This window comes from Columba livia, chromosome 12 (genome assembly GCF_036013475.1).
Source record: "Columba livia isolate bColLiv1 breed racing homer chromosome 12, bColLiv1.pat.W.v2, whole genome shotgun sequence".
Classification (NCBI taxonomy): Eukaryota; Metazoa; Chordata; class Aves; order Columbiformes; family Columbidae; genus Columba; species Columba livia.
Window position 1 is genome coordinate 6,983,204 of NC_088613.1, and position 16,763 is coordinate 6,999,966.

At 46.5% G+C, this 16,763-nt stretch overlaps 1 protein-coding gene across 1 annotated transcript in view; it reads left to right on the forward strand.

Annotated features, from left to right (window-relative positions):
* GPC3 (glypican 3) overlaps positions 1–16,763 on the forward strand; it is a 149,189-nt gene that overhangs the window by 119,918 nt on the left and 12,508 nt on the right. Inside the window, exon 7 of the mRNA XM_065077611.1 lies at positions 1,381–1,534. Within this exon, the coding sequence (XP_064933683.1) occupies positions 1,381–1,534 (154 nt within the window). The remainder of the gene's footprint in view (positions 1–1,380; positions 1,535–16,763) is intronic.

Here is a 16,763-nt window from a genome sequence, read left to right on the forward strand (position 1 = left end):
CTGAAGACCACAGACAAGCATCCCCTGAGTTGCAGGGAGAGGAGCTGCATTTTGCTTCCTGCCGTGGATGCAGGACTCATCAGGGCTGTCACTCAGGATGGACCTTTGCACGTGCCAAGGAGAGGTTTGCTGCGTTGTTTGATGTAGCCAGGGGAACCCGAAGGGGTCTCATGTTGAGCCATTTGGTTTTGATTACGTTATGCTCCTCTAATATAAACACTAAGGTATGTGGACATTGCCGTGGACAGAGGGAACCAGATGCTGGAAGCATTCTTCCAAGGCTGTATAAACTTCAGCGGCTAAATATTTTAGAAACTGTTTTCTAAGGCTAGCTTAATAGTTTAAAAATATAACCTAGATTCCAGATATTAAAAAATGCCTTGAAAGGCACGCATATTGCTGCAATAGACAGAAGTAACTAAACCCCTGAAGTATGTGGAAAGCTCCCATTTTGCAATATCATCTCTGTTACTTATCCTTTTCATTATTTTTTTTTAGGGCCAAGATTAAATTCAGGAAGACTTTTAACAGCAGAGTGATAGTGATAGAAATTTTCAGCATATAGGAACTGGCTGACTCACCCCTTTTCAAAGTGGATCTGGGTTTATGATGAAATAGCTGGCTGCTTTCAGCAACAAGAAAATCAGAAAAGTCAGCAGGAAGAGGAAGCCAATAGCTTAAAATGTGTCTAATTCCTCTGTGCACTGTGAAGGGGCAGGGTTGGGAGCTCCCACCCGTGTTTGGAAAGCTGTCCTGACCTTGTGCTTGGTGGAGGGGTTCAAATCGCCATCTCAGGAATGTGCAACCTGTCACTGTTATTTAGGACTCATCTTTAAAACATCCTTTAAAAGATCCTGTCACTGCATCGCTTGGCTATCCGAAAAACTTTGACTAGCATCCCCTGCACTTCAAGACTGAGGAATGAGATTTTTAGGTTAGGTTATTTTTGTGAGGAACCCTACGGACCCGAGAGATCTGCTGTTTCCTTTCACACATGTTATTTCTCAGATGGGATATAGTTCGTGTAAGCTGTGAGAATCCCTGGACAGAGTTTCCTCTTGCTACTGGTTTTTGCCCTGTCTGGTCTAACTCTGGACACGTGTTTTATAGCCGACTCCTGAGCATGGGTGGTTTTGGGTTCTCACAGGGCTGATAGATGTGCTCCAGCTCATGTGATGCTCACCGAGGAGCTTTGTCCGAGAATGAACCTGAGCTCATCGCTGCTTTGGCATGAAGAGTGTGCAGGGGTCCTGTCCCACCATCCTGGCTCCACCGAGCCCTGTCCCCTTCTTGTCACCAATCCCCCTGCAAGCATGGGATGAAGAGGTGGGGAGGGTGGAGGGAAGTTGTTGAATGACTGTGGCACCTCGTGTCTTTCAGCTACTCAAAGGGATGGCTCTGCCCCGCCGAAAAGCTCCAGGCAAAACCCCAGAGGAGGAGGAGGAAAGTGGGGACTGCGATGATGAAGATGAATGTGGTGAAGGCTCTGGGAATGGAGATCTGCGAGTGAGGAACCAGCTCCGGTTCTTAGCAGGTGATGGGGATGGTGGTCCCGTGGCAATGCCCCTTTGGGGGTTGTAGGTCTTGATGCTGGTGCAGGGAGCTGCTCTCTGGGGTCTGCTCAGGTCTGCTTGCTGCAGGCACCACCGATGCTCTCCATGGCTCAGGTGCTGTTCACGCTCAGCATCATCAGGTTGGCCTCAGCGCCGGCTGAGACAGCAGCTGGAGAAGAAATGCAACTGCTTTCCCTGGTCGCATTTACATGGGTGTGTTGAGGGCAACCTTATGGGAGAAGGTTCAAGGTAGGTTGCAAACCTGTTGTAGGTCCCAGAGTCGCCCTCTTCTCTCCTTCCCCCTGCTGCCCACGTTCATGAGCTTAGAGATGAGCCTGTCAGCTTTCTGGAGGACATCAGGAAGGCAGTAAAGATCGTGTGACTGCAGCAAATTACAGCTATTTCTGACAAAGAGTTGAGAGACTCATGGTAATTTTTTACAAATAACTCAGGCTTATTTTTCAGAAGTGATTTAGGTACTCAGGAGCCTAAAATTGCATGGCTTGCCAGTAAGAGTCATGTCTTCGTTTGCTTTCAAAATGGCCATGAAGTACTCGTAGTGCTTCAGGGCTGCGTTATTGATAAGGTAGTACGTGGTCACCTGTCAGGAGGAGGAAGCAAAGGACCAGTTGTGACTTGGGCAGTCGCAAATGCTGCTGGTGTGTGTCTTCTCCCTGACCCAATATCCACTGTCATCCTCCTGCTGGCTCTGTGGAGCTCAGCAGCATCATCCTCTTTGCTCGCCTGAGCAAGACCAGGTGGTTTGAGGCTGTGTCTGTCATGGATGAGAGGTGTCTGCTGCACCTGGGTCTGCAGGCTGGAGACTTGGCCCAATTAATGCTGGTTCCAGTGCTGCACATTGCTCTTTGAGAGACCAGACAACTGAACCTGGATAAAATCAGCTTTACAGCTTTGAAATTTAAGAGGCAAATTTGGGCTCTTAAACGAAGCACAGATGTTTATAAATTCCCTTCCATTGGTCTGGGATAATTAAAATATCCTTAATGAAGTGAGAGCTGAAATATTAAACACCAGTTTCATATCAAAGATTATTGACACATCATGTAAAATATATAAAATACATATATTCAAATATGGGATAAGGGAAAGAAAATATTTTTTAAGTTCTCCAACCCAGGTCTGAAAGAGAAATATAGAATTTGGAGTAGGATAAAATGTACTTTATTTCATCCAAGAACTAAATATCAAAGTGAACGTTAAAGAAATACAGGTGATCCGCATTGTCCTGCGTCGGGAGCAGAGATATGTGTTTCATTTTCCATGATCTTTGTGTCACACCTTTATGCTATTTTTAATGTATTTCTGATTTCCTCTTATAGCCTTTCCCGTAATATAATCAGTGATATCCAAAGCCACATAATAATCCTTTCTGCCTTTTTCTGTCTCTCTAGGCTAGTTTAATCACTGTATTGATCTCCCCGATAACCTGCCTGTCTAGCAATTTAGACCTCTCTTGTCAGTGCGGTATGTGAACATGAAATAGGAAAAGAGGACTTGTCCTCCCTGTGCTACTCTGCTGGAGGGTGTTTGCTGCTGCCTTTGCTACGGGATGGGTAAATATTAACTTTAAAGCAGCGGTGGCTTTGGGGCGTTGTGTTCCTGACAGTTTAAGTCTTTCAAGTTGCCAGGAGCGAGGTTTGTCCAACACAGGTTTTAGGCATCGTCTGCACTTGCAGGACAATGAGCTGTGCCATTGTGGTGGCCAGGGAGACTTTCTGGTGCTTCCTCGTTTGCTGTAATGCTCTTTTTTCGTGTATGTTTTGCTTTAGAGCAGAAAGGCAAAGCTGATCTGACAGTGACAGAATCCTATTTGGTTGCTATTGGATATAAACTGTGACTGTCTTCAAGTTCTATGTTGGAAACAAGCCCAGGAAAAGTTGCTGATGGTGTGGAAATATTCACTTTCAACATTTTAGAGAATGATATTTCTTTTTACTTTGAAAGGGTATTTTTCAATTAAATTTTTTCCATCATATCACATGTGCATAGTACGAAATAAAAGGGAACGGAAGCCATTTCACATTCCACTCCCTGTCCTTCCACAAATTCTAAATTTTAGGTTAGTGTGCTGATTTGAAATGATGCCAGGCTTTGGAATCTGGAAGTAGTTTACAAAATGAACTTTTACATTTAGTGCGGCTTTATCTCTCTCCTTCCCAAGGTGGTTATGCTGTAATAGAGGCAGAAAGGACTGGGGTTGAGTTACTGACTCTGGTTTTATTCTGTGCTGGATGCTCTGTAGCGTTAAGGCGGGAACAGGGTTGGATTGCTGGGGGGGGTGCATGTTGTAGCATGGTGGTCAAACCCAAAACCCCCCTTTGAGCGCATCTGAGTGTCTCCGTCAACCCTCAGAGGTTTGCAGTTGGGGAACGCAATTTGGGTGCTTTGCTTTCCTTTTCCTAGAGGCTTTGTTCAGCTTAGAAGGAGGTTTTCTTGGCTCTGTGGCGGCAGTGGGGAAGTTCTCCCTTGGAGAGGGTTGCCGGTGCCTTGTGGATGGACTTGGTGATGCCTTGGGGAGGCGGAGAGGTGGGTCCCTTGGGCTGGCGCTGGGTCTGGCTGGTGGTTGAGTGAAAACATCGGCAGAGTTTGTCACCTCCGGGGTCTTTGCATCTCTTGGATGCAGAGGGAGTTTCTCCCGCTCCGGTGTGGGTGCTGCTGGTCCTGCTCGCTAACTGCAACCAGCTGCTCGGTCTTGGCCTCACCGAGATGTCCCCTCAGAAGGTCTTGAAAATGCGGAGATGAAAAAAGAGCTAAAGGAAAAAAAAAAGTCCGTCTTGAATACAGACTAGTTTTGATTTATCGCCTGTTGTATAAAATGTAACCTTTGTTTCCTATTTATAATGAGCCTGTAATAACTGGACAGTCAACTTAAACTTTTAATGATTTAAACATACTTGTAAACTGTCAAGTCAAAAGTTTGTGAGTGACTATAAACATATGTTGGTGAGCGCTATATGCTAATAAATTCATTATTATGTTGCCCCAGTGGGAAACGTGGAGATGGCAGGCTTTTTTTTACGATACGTCTTTTATTGTTTGTCACATCTGCAACACATTAAGGATTTTGAAGGCAGATAATGTTTACAATAAGGGGGAGGACTGAAAATCTTACAGCTCAGAGAGGAGCCCATCCTGTGTGTCAACCGAGTAACTGTGGAGCCAGCACCCTGGCCGTGTAGCTCTAAAAATAGAGCTGTGTACATCCACGCACATGTATTTATTCCACACCAACAGCAAATCATGTCTGTGAATAAATTATAGTATTTTTCCCCCAAATTACGAGTTGGTGCAAATGTCTTCCAGGCTGTACGGTGCAAACATGCGCTCGCACACCGCTGGGATCAGCCGTTCTGCATCGGGCACCCAAAGCAAACAGAGCCCGGGGTGGTTGGCGCTTCGCTGCCACTCCAGACAGCCACCCACTAATTAGCTCACCTCCGGCGTTCTCACTCAAGATGCCACTTATAACAGATGAGCTCGTTGCCAGGAAGCCTGAAAATAAAACATGGGTGCTGGAGAAGCTCCTGCACCGGGTGGGCGGCTTTTGCAGGAGCTGGGGGGGAGCAGGCGCTGGCTTTTTGCGGCATTTGCAAAGGTTGTGTGGTCCAGCTCACCTCTGTGGGGATGCTGTGTGCCTGGACATCTCACAAGCTTTGCTGGGAGGAAATAATCCATTATAGTGGCCAGAGCACATTACCCAGCAAATGTTCTCAGCAATCCAGCAAGGGGGAGGGTGGGAGAATGAGGGGAAGATTTACCCTTCCAAAATATCTGTGTTAGACAGTAACAAAAGTTGTCTTGGGAACAGATGGATTTGGCAGAATTAAGTAGAAATAGTTTGTCCTGGGAAGGGAAGTTGGCCTCATCCCATGAGATATGTGAGGATAGATGTGTGCAATAAAGATATGTAAAGATGGCTCTGCAAGTTTGCGTGTGTAAAACAGCTCCCCTTTCTGGCTGTTCGTGCTGCAGTTAGTTGTGCCTTTCTGCTCTCCCTCTGTTATTTCTAAGGCAGAGAGGCACTTCATAGTTTGAGCCTGGGGAAGCCCCAAGTTTTGCTGCTCCATGTGCTGCCAGCGCAGGTGGGGGGCTGGACCTCTGTACGGGTGTCCATGCTGGAGCCAGGTGCTGGATGAAAATCAAGATCAGCACAGTGTGTCCCTTGGTTTACCCAGATCTTTAGCTCTTCAGTAGCTTCTGGCTTGCTTTGCTGCTGGTTTATCCTCTTGGCAGGGTTGCTGTGAGAGCTCTTGTTAAATTGTGGGTTTAAAAGTCACCTCTTGCTGGCTGAGTGTGTTCTCTTCGCGGGTGGAAAAACCGTTTGTTGATAAGCCCTTTATCCAAGTTACAAAGGTGGTGTTGCTTCCAAAGGGGAATATAGGCATGTTGTGGAGCAGGTGACACCTCTGGCTGCCACGTCCCCAGAGAGAAGGGGCTGCCGTGTTCCTGTGGCTGTGGCCTGCGTGGGCACGGTGTGGGACACTGCTGATTTCTGCCTCACACTGTGTTTTTGGAAGATGTTCTGAACCTCTGTGAGTTGCAACTTGCATCCTATTCTGTTTTCTAACATCTCCAAATGTCCCAGGAAACCATTCCACATTTTGGAGTTTTCAGTGCTGAGACGTCATTCTGGCAGCTCCACCTTTGGTAACCTTGCTCTCATCACCCCATTTTCTCCCAGGTTTATTTCTGAAGGTGCTCAATCTGAGATCCTTCCACCCCACCCCGCTGTGGCAGGGAGCAGGAGGTGCAGCTGCTACGATGACACGTGAATTGGTTTTTTATGGGGCGTGCAAAATGCGGTTCATTTTGGGGAGCAAACGGGTTTCCTGGTTGAGACGGTGGCAGTGCAAGGGCCAGGCAGGGTCACTTTGGATGCAGTCCTCCTGGTTTCTGCAGCCCATTCCTGCAGGAGTTTCCTTACAAGTGTGTTTTCGTGCTGGAAAAGGGGACGCTCCCAAGCTGGGAGTGCTCAGGCATCTGCCAGGGCTCACTTGGTACATTTGCTGGGAGACAGACCAACAGTTGTTAAAATATTTACAAGATCATGTCTTCTCATCCTTTATCGTGGTGATTGCTTCTCCGCAAATGCCTTTAGGGTGCCTGTATCTGAGCAGCTCCTATCTACTGATACTGCTCTGCTCGATTTAGTACTGGGTCTGGAGGGACGGTTCATTGCCATGTTCATTTGCCTGCTGAGAAAGACATTTTCAAATGCCTGATTGACTTTTAAAATACTCCTTCTGCAGGTGCAAAATGTGTGTGCATTTGCTGACAGCGTGAGGCCACGTGGCCGCTGTGCCTCCCCAGTGGACAGCCTGCAGGCTTGGATTGTCCTACTGAAAAATATCATGCGTACAGTATCAATATTTATTGTACGTGGCTCTGCTCAGCCTTTAGCAGAGGTGCCCTGTCCTTGGCTCAGGCGGCAGGGTGAGCTGTGTCAGCTTGATCCAGCATCCTTCCTAAAGGGAAGCTAAAAGCTTTAGGACTTTTAAGATGTATTTTTTTTCCTAAGGAGGATGCTGTTGAATGCTTAAGTGAAGCGAGGAGCGCAGAGGCATACCGTTCTACAAGACATTCATCCTGTCCCAGGGTGAAAGAAATGTCAAGGCCAAATGTGAGCTAGATTATCCTGATGGAAAAGCTGGAATGGTACCAACTAAAACAGTGCGATAGCTTGATTATTGCTTTTCTGTTTCAAGTGTTTGTGTTTGTTGAAATTTCTCCTTTTAATGAATATTTGGTTGGAAGTCAAGAATTCTTTGTCGCTATTCAAATACAAGCTAGAAGATGGAGAGGGAGTCACATGTAGCAGTTGGCTGAAGCTCTAATTGAATGGCAAGTTCATTAATTTGCTTTTGACGTCAGCAAAAATTGACAGACTGGGAAAATTATTGGTGGCTTTCAGAGACGGGCTTGTTTCACGTTATCCTTCAGCTGGCACTTTGTGCGGCTGTGACTCTTCCAGGCCTCACATTGTACATAATGTATACATTTTGAAGGGTTCTTTTAACTGTTGTGCTGTGAGTTCCTCCAAAGAAACAGCAAGTCCACAACTGAAGAACTAGAAATTCATCTATGAGAATCAGTTTGCACTTTGAGAAAAGGTACATATATGCAAAAAAATCTATGAAATCAGCAAGTAAACCCACTGGACATATTAATCACATGCTCCTGTTTTTCTGGTTTCAATTTTGCATATTTTTTTTTAAAAAAAACCTTTTTCAGTGTTGTGCTTACAGGTTGCAGATTAAAGTTGATCTGAGCAGTTTGTGTCTGATATGTTTAGGAGCTGAATTCTACTGCCTCAGTCCATTCTGACCCAAAGCAAAAAATTATGTACCAGTTGTTTTAAAGCCACATCAGTGGAGGGCATGTAAATCCCTGATACTCTCATATCCATAAATCATATGCATCACATTCCCAGTGTGAGCAGATGTTGGCCTAACATCCTTCTTTGGGAAGCCCAGATCAGTGCCAGTGAAGCTGGTTCTTGGGCTCAGTCTAAGGTGACTGGGTGAGGTTGAGGTGTTGGAGGCACACTGAAGGTCAGACAAGATGATGCTTCTGCTCGTACGTGTACAAATGCACAAAAACCTTTGTAAAACTCTGATTGTTGTCAGTCCCAGATGTTTATAATGCCAGTCTGCTGGCAAAAGATTTACCTTCTATTTGGGTTGCAAGTTGTACAGCTTATATTATGCCAGAGCGTCTAAGGAGATCCTTTTCAACAGTGTAATTTGGAAGCTAATGTATCTTTAAATTGTTACCGAGTGTAGCATTTTACATGACTGAACGCATCAAAACAATTTAAAGTATGCAAAAATCTGCCCCGTTGCAGTAGTGATAGTCATATTTATGTTTAAAGGATGATGAATCAGTTTTTCTGTGGCTGAAAACATGCGAATTCTTCCAAAGCTGGGAAACACAATTCCTGACTTGGATACAAACTTGGTTTTTTATATATATTTATATGTATTGTTTCTTGTTCTGGAGAGACAAAATAGTTTAACTGGATTTCTTTTTAAGGGTAAATAAAAGGATATTTCAGACAGAAGCAGACCAGGTGCTACTTGCTAATGGACGGACAAGATAACCTTACGCTGATAGTCAGGGCATCTGTATCTGGGCAGTTTGTTGTACAAAGACAGGTTTGTCTGCGAACCTGATAACAATATAACGTGTTGATTGACTTTTCGCGTAGGAGAGGGTGTCCCTTTCATGAGTGGCTTGGCTTTTACTAATGCCTTACTGCAGGTAAGCTGATAAGAGTGATAACGGGGATGCAATAAATGAGGCTGGAGGGTGCAGCCCTGTTAGGCGTTGGGGGAGAAGGCTCTGGTCCCAGAGAGTGTCCCAGCCATGCTGGCCAATGCGTGTGCCCGACACTCGTGTCGGTGTGCCAGCACTCAGCTGTAAAACATCACGGGCCCATCCTGTGGGCATGGGGCTGGACCATGCCTCTCTTGCTCTGTGGCTGTCGTGGCTCCTAGCCTCAGAAAATGGGGGATGTGCCATGTCTGAAGAAGGGCTGCCTTCTCTCCTGGTGACATTTCCACTCCCCTGTGGTCCAGGACAGGCTGGTCCAGCTGAGATTCCTTCCATTGAACTGCAGGATCAGTGAACCTCACTTTGTTGTCTTTAGCTCTGGTGCAAAGACAAGGTGGTGCTGAGTGCCCATATTAGCTCATGGTTCTTGGGATCCTGCTGCAGTTTGTCATCACCTCCTTGGGAGCCTGTACCAAACTGCTGCTGGTTTGCTTGGGGGGGGTCAAGTACATCTGTCACACCCAGAGAGGTGGTGGATCCCTGGACGCATCCCAGGCCAGGCTGGACGGGGCTCTGAGCAACCTGATCAGGGTGAAGATGTCCCTGCTCATGGCAGGGGGTGGACCAGATGAGCTTTGAAGGTCCCTTCCAACCCAAACTATTCTGTGATTTTGTTATATCTGTGTATACTTCAGGTGTCTTTGACTACCTGGGCACCACTGAAGGGGAGCAGACATGGGACAGCACCGGAGCTGTGCTGCTGCTTGGTGGTACTCAGGAACCACAGCCATCAGCAAGACTGGGATAGGTAAGACTGGGCTCCTTTGGCACATGCCCCCACGTTGCTGGAAATTTGACTATGGGCAGCTGCAAGGACTGAACAGGAGGAACATCCCATGGTAGGGACACTCAAAGCTTACATGGAGTCAAAGACACAAGAAGATGGAGCTAAGGTCCATCAAGGACTGTTAAACGCAGCTTGGCTTGGAATGAGCTCAACATGTGTCTGCCGAGAATGTATCTTGGGGAAATACAACTGCGTGACAACTGTATACACAAAATGAGGCTGGGTGGCCCTGTCTCATTGAAAGGGCCTAGGAGAGGGTCTCTCATCTGTGGCTGCTGCATCATCTGTCCATCATCTTGCCCTGAGAGAGGTGTCCAAGAGAACAGGTGATGTTTCAGGTGGACCATGGAAGCCAACACTTACTGGAAAACTTTTACGTAAAACTTTCAGGACACTCTTGAGACCTAAAAGGGAGAAGATGGAAAAGACTGAAATGCTTCAGACTGACTTAAAATTTTGACCTCTTGGTTCCCTTCCTCAAATTTGAACAAATGTGGTTGTTTTTACCTAGGAGATTGTGGCAATGACCTAGCAGTGTGAGTTGCAGCATCACATTATAGCAACCACTGAAAGCTCTGGGGAGCTGATGCTTACTCAGATGTGGTTGAGTGAAAACCCACACAGCAGTGATCTCCTTCCCTGGGATCCAACAGGTTCCTACTTGCTGCAGACGGAAGCATCGCTTTCTTGAAAATCAGTTTTTACATCTTTCAATGTATGTAAAAGTATGTATCTATGAACTAATCAAGCCTGACTGAATGAAGCTCTGAGTTAAATGTCTGTAAGATGCCTGGATCTTTCCAAACAGCAATGCTCCCTGGGAAGTCATGGATTGTAGCCTGGTTGGAGGAAAACACATTGCTGGATGTGTGCATGAGACTGATCCTGGAGCCTGGAACTGGTGGTTGATGGTCTCCAGCAGACGGAAACACAGACCTGCCCAGAAAGCAGCCTATCTTTTTAGTCCTTGCCAAAAAGATAGCAGAAAGAGGGAGAGGGATGCTTTTCCAGAGAAATCTCTCAAGACTCGTTTTTAATCCACATTTTTCCCTCTACTCCCTACCCCTTGTTTTGCAAGTGAACATAGTGTGTGTTTGGTTCTGTGCTGCAAATCACTTGTCAGTCAGTGTATTACCAGGACATGATCGGTTGCCGAGTCAACGCCGCTCTATGTGCTCCAGAAACAGGGGATTCATCATCCGTCAGGACGAAGCTCTCTCCAACTGGTGTGCATTAGCCCTGACCCGTGCACACACATCTGCCGGGGCTGACACCAGGAGTAACATGAACTGAACCAGGTGTGTCTGTCCCAGTGCGACTCCTCCAGTTCCCAGGTGGAGCTCCAGCAGATCCCTGACTGCTTGCGCAGTTGGGATGGATGAGCTGTGAACTGGAGGAGAGATGTCCTCCTTCCCGTGTGGCGGCTGCGCTCTGCCTTCGCCATCCAACCCCAGGGCTTTCATGGCTCTAAGGAGAGCCCAGGTGGCTTTCTTCCATATCAGCAAATTTCAGGTAGCCAAGTGCTTCTGAAGTTTACCGGCCTTGCCATCTTCCCTGGGTCTATAGTGCATCTCACTTGGGGCAAAAAGTAGCTTGATCTCAGAATGTAATCTCCCCTCCATGTATCTTTTACAGCAAGTTGGAAACTTTCTGATGGGAAGACTTTGTGTTGGAAAAGGCCTCTCTGCTGGAATCGGGATGCAGTGAAGCACACTGGGGTTTTGGATGGGATTATTTGTTTGGGAAAAACACTGAAAGGTCTTCCTCTGCTCCTGGAGCAGGGAACTGCAGCAGCAGCCTGCTTGTCTGTACTGCAAGGTAATGCTGTCAGCTTTCGTTCAAGAGCGGTTTCTTGTCTAAAAGTCTGTTTGAGGTTACATTTTTAATCATATCACATAAAAAAACCTAAAATCTAAATGAATTGATTGGACTTTGTTAGAGTGGTATGTTTCGGCATCCCCAAGTCAGCTTGCTTTTTTATAAAACAAACAAACAAACAAAATAACAGAAAACTTAGACACATTTTGCCTTTGTTCTGCTTTGTAGCAGTAGCACATTCCCCAATTTCTTTGGGAATGGAAATCTGGGATTTTGACCAGCTTCTGTTGTTTAAGAAAATATCTTCAATGTTATTTGGGGCCATTGACAACATCTTGCTGTCTGTTCCCACCTTTCATTTCCTCTTCGCTTACAGCGGGATCTGGGACGATGATCTACCCTTCCCTCCCATGGGAGGCTGGGTCAATGCCCAGCACGGATCAGAACACAAACCCAGCAGCACCTTTTCCCGCACCTTCCTTCGTCCAAGGGCACTTTCTGTGTATCCCATCTCTGAGCAGCCAGGAGCCGGTGCCCGGAGCCCTGCCCTGGGGCTGGCTCTTTGCTGGGGGGTCCCTGTGCGCTGCTGCATCCCTTGGCCGGCTGCTCGCTTGTGTGATTATGTATACCACGATGCACGGGGATGTATGTATGGTTGCGGCAGGTACTGCTGGCTGCTGTGGGACCCCGCTTGCTGTGGGCTGTGTCGGGTTTGGCAGCTGGACAGACTGCCTGGGCATCTGTCACCATCTCAGTGCAGCGCAGGAGTCCCGGCAGGATTTCTCAAATGTAAATTACAACTGCAATGTGATACACATCCTTTTTTTTTTTCCTTCCCGCCTGCTCCCCCCCACCCCTTTCCTGTTTTAATTCAGTATCTTGAGTCCCTGTAAAATTGTTGGACTCGAAGCTATTTTGGAGTTGCTTGTGTCCCATGGATACTGGAGACGCTTCCTGCGTGGGGAGGCAGACATCTGCTGCAGCTTGTTTTCGGACTTTTTTGTGTTAGGCAGACTGGAGTTGGCAGGTGGGAGCTGGTGGTTATTATCAAAGTCTGAGTAATATCCTCTGCCTCCCTGATAACTCTCCGCTGGCTGCTCTGCAGCTTCAGTACATTTGCTCATCCTTTTCTGGTTCTGGGTAGATCATTCCAGTAAAGAGTAAATTAAAAAAAAATAGTTGTGTGCTCCCCAAAGTTACTGCAGAACACAGCCTGCAATATCGCTTCCTCTTCCCTTGTCCACATAAATCATCTGCTAAGGCAAACGCAGAGGATGTGAAAGAATGCGTTTATACCCAAAACGCTCTCCTTTCCCCTTCTCTCTCAGGGCAAACGTCTGGCTTGTGCTCCGGTCCCAGCTGGAAGGGAACATCCGATGCACTGTTGCCTTCAATTTCCCTTCCTGGCACTTGTAGCTTCATTTCTGCCGTTGTGAAGACTGAAAGAGGCTCAAGCTCTAGAGGAGGCCACGAAGATGATCAAGGGGTTGGAGCACAGAGGGCAGACTGGGCTGTTTAACCTAGGAAAGACAAGGCTCTGGTGACACCTTATAGGAGCCTTCCTGTACTTAAAGGGGGACTACAGGAGAGATGGGGAGGGACTCTGATAGAGAGTGTATTGACAGGGTGAGGGGTAATGATTTAAAACTGAAAGAGAGTAGATTTATATTAGATATAAGGAAGAAATTCTTTCCTGTGAGGGTGGTGAGGCACTGGAACAGGCTGCCCAGGGAAGCTGTGGATGCCCCATCCTGAAAGTGTCCAAGGTAAGGTTGGATGGGGCTTTGAGCAACCTGGTCTGGTGGAAGGTGTCCCTGCCCATGGCACGGGGGTTGGAGCTAGGTGATCTGGGGTTCCTGTGGAGTGGGGCACCAGCTTAAGTATCTTGCTGATAGTTAAGTGTCTGCTAGGCCAGACAGTTAATGCTATTAGCAGATGCTAAATGGTTCGTTCTTATTTAGTGGCCTTAGTTTATTAAATCAGGCAGCAATACTCTAGGAAAAGTAGTGCCGGAAAAAGGAGCAGAGCGAGCTGTAAGTTTCTAATTTCTGCTGGATCAGGCCCCTGGAGATCCATGTGATCTGGTGCATTGGAGGCAGTGCTATTGCAGTGACTCATAAACAGATGTGCCCAATTTACATTGCAGCTTAATACCTTTGTTTAAAAAAAAAAAATGTTTTTTCAAGACAAATGTGTTAAAGCAGATGTTTCCAGTAAAACAAATACTTGTGTGATTTACAAACAACTTCCCACTGCCAGAACTCATTAGAAAATGCGGAAAAAAGAAAAATGGTTCCACGTACCAACAAAAAGATAAAATAAATTCCAAAAATAAGGATGTAGCAAGGAGGTATTTCTACACATTAAATGAAAAGAACTGCTGTACTTGGGTTGGGAAGCAAAAGTTTGAGAGCTGTTTTGGTTGCTAATAGCAGTAAGACTAACTCTGACCTGTTGCGTATGTTAAGGAACAGAAACTTGTCTGTAAAAATACTTAACCAGCTCCTGTTATGTAGGATATGGGGTAACCGGGACCACTGTGTGGGATTGCCTGGAGGTTCCTAAATCACTTCCATCCTATTGAAACCCACACTGGGAGACTGGACAGCTGTGGGACTGCACTGACCCTAAAGCAAAGTGAACAGATGCAGCCCCATAGCAAACCCCGCTGCAAGGGATCCCTCCCTGGGCATCTGCCCCTCTGCATCCCACAGCCGGGGCTGGGAGATGCTTTCTCAGCCTTGAGCCGCAGCTCAGGCTTCCCAGGGCCCTGCAAACCCTGCCGTGTCTCTGCGTTCCCTCGGGGGGCTGTGCCTGGTCACCTGCTCCTCCCAGTTTTTGGGAGGCAAAGGCAGGCATATGCTGAGAAATTCTTGTCATCTCCGGTCTCTTTGGAGCTGCTTTCCGCCTGGCTCCATAGCGGGGCCGTCATCACACAGTGCCTGCAAGCCCAACACTCATGTTACATACAATTTGACACCCCATGTGGTCTTAATGGGTTTCCCAGGCTGCAGCTGCAGCACAGCCAGCACTTTTTGTTAGCTGGCAATCCCCCTTCGTGTTCCAGCTCTCCGTTGCACAGGTATGATATTTTTTTAATGCACTTGTCACCTATTTCATCCAGGCATTTGTTGCTAAAGAAACAGTGACAGCACATGTTTGTGGGTTTGTAGGCTGCTCATCTAAATCCCTCATTGCTTAGCACCTGTGCCTTGGAAACATGGTTCAACCAACTTCTGAGAAGACATGAAGTCATCCAGGCAGGTGACCACAGTGTCATGGTTTTAGCCCCTGCCGCTCCCTGCTAGAGCATCACAGGAGTTCCCTGCTGGCAAAGCTGCTGGGTATATATATACGTATATGTCTCACAGCTGGATGGCTTGGGAGGATGGGCAGAAAAAGGCAGCCTGGTCATCTTCTGCAGCCTGAGGAGGGTGACACAGCAGCCAGTGGCACATGTGAAAGCGATGAGGGTGATTTGAGTTCTGTTGCTTCTTGGCACATGGATGCAGGATGTGTCTTATCAGGGCTGTTGAGTTCATAATTAGGAAAAAAGACCACTAATGTTGGAGACTTCTTGAAATGTCCTTAGAAACAGGGGCTGAGCGGGTGCACTGCAAGATGGCTGTGGGACCGGACTGCTCCTTGTCCCCACTGCTCCCTGGTCTCTCTGGTTTCCATGCTTTGCCATAAGGAGTGTTTTCAGAGCAAAACCTCCAGTGGCTACCTGCACAGGGGGACAAGGAGGAATTAAAAGCATCCCAGGAGGAAGAGGCCACTGCTGCCAAGTGACTTGGGGTGCTCAAAGGTGCTTTTCCCAGCTCACCCATCGGTGCTTGTGAAGCCTCATTGCAACCTCAGCTCAGTTGTCATCATTAGTAAATGGAGGCTTGTGCTTGGCTTTTGGAGACCATGAGGCTTGAGTGGTTAATTAATCTCCAAAGCAGAGGGTGTAATTAACGCCTGCAATGTGCTTTGAGACCTTTGGGTGAAAGGCAGCGTGCCATCGCTGTACTTCACGTTTCCAGACAAAAAACACACGGCTGGGTCTGTGAAAATCAGCACTGGCTGGTACCGCATGTTGTGTGTGTCCATCCCAGGATGGCTACTCCTTCTATCACAGTATTTTTGGGTCTTTTGCTCTCTGATGGTGCCATCCTGGGGAGGGCTGTGGGCAGATGTATCCCTATGCTTCTCTCCTCTCCATGCTATGATGCTCCTGACTGGTGTAAGTTGTCGCGGGGACATGGAGCAAAATGGAGAAAAAAATCTCCCCTTGCTCCTTAAAGAGCGATGATCAGGGACATCTCCATCTGCTTTCCTGATGTTTCTACACAGGCTTTTGTAATTTGTTCCTGAAATACTTTTGTTTTTCGGCCATTTCTTCAAACAAAGAAGCAAAATTGCTACTACTTGCTTAGTGCTGGTTTTAGATTAAATCATCATGCAAAAAATAAGAAAACTTTGTTTAAGAAAAAAAAAATATATATTTTGGTAGCTTAGGGACAACCAGGCAGATTGCATTCCTTACATCTATAAAGCCTTTTTTTCTCACTGTCAGCATTGTTTTTGTGGATTTTAAACATAAAGGAAAGGAGAACAGATTGCAGGTACGTTGAGTTCCAGCACAATCAACTGTCATTATTTAAAGAAGATGCTTTTGACCAAGTCTTTAAAATTATATCCTCATTTATCAATTGTCAGGTGTAAAACTGCACATTGTACAGAATTGTTCCCTGTCATACCCTGTCCTGACGCAATCGCGCCTGCTCACACTTGGATCACCTGCAGACGTTTTACCCCACTTGCCACGGAGCATTAAGAGAAATAAATTAACGCTTTAAAAGTGTTGTATTAATTAATTAACACTTTAAAAGTGTTGCAACGTTTTAAATGTTGTATTTCATAGGAGTCAGGCAGAATATTTGAAATGGAAAGAAATGTAAATAGAATGAAATTCTTAAGCAAGATTATTGATATGACAGGACTAAAGAGCTTGGGATTCTGTGAAAAGTGCCTCTTTTCTTCCCTCTAATAAGTCCATTACTTGCACTCGGGAATATTTTAAGGTCCTTTTCATGCTGAATCTGGAGTTGAGCATGCTTTGCATTTCAAGCTTTGTCTATGAATCAGTGGAAGCCAAAGTTATTTCTGCTTTAAAATAACAGGAGCAGGGAACAGCTAATCTCTTTTCATTCTGAGTCCTTACATTATTTTACTGGACAGAGTTTGTATTGGCTACAAAACAGGGC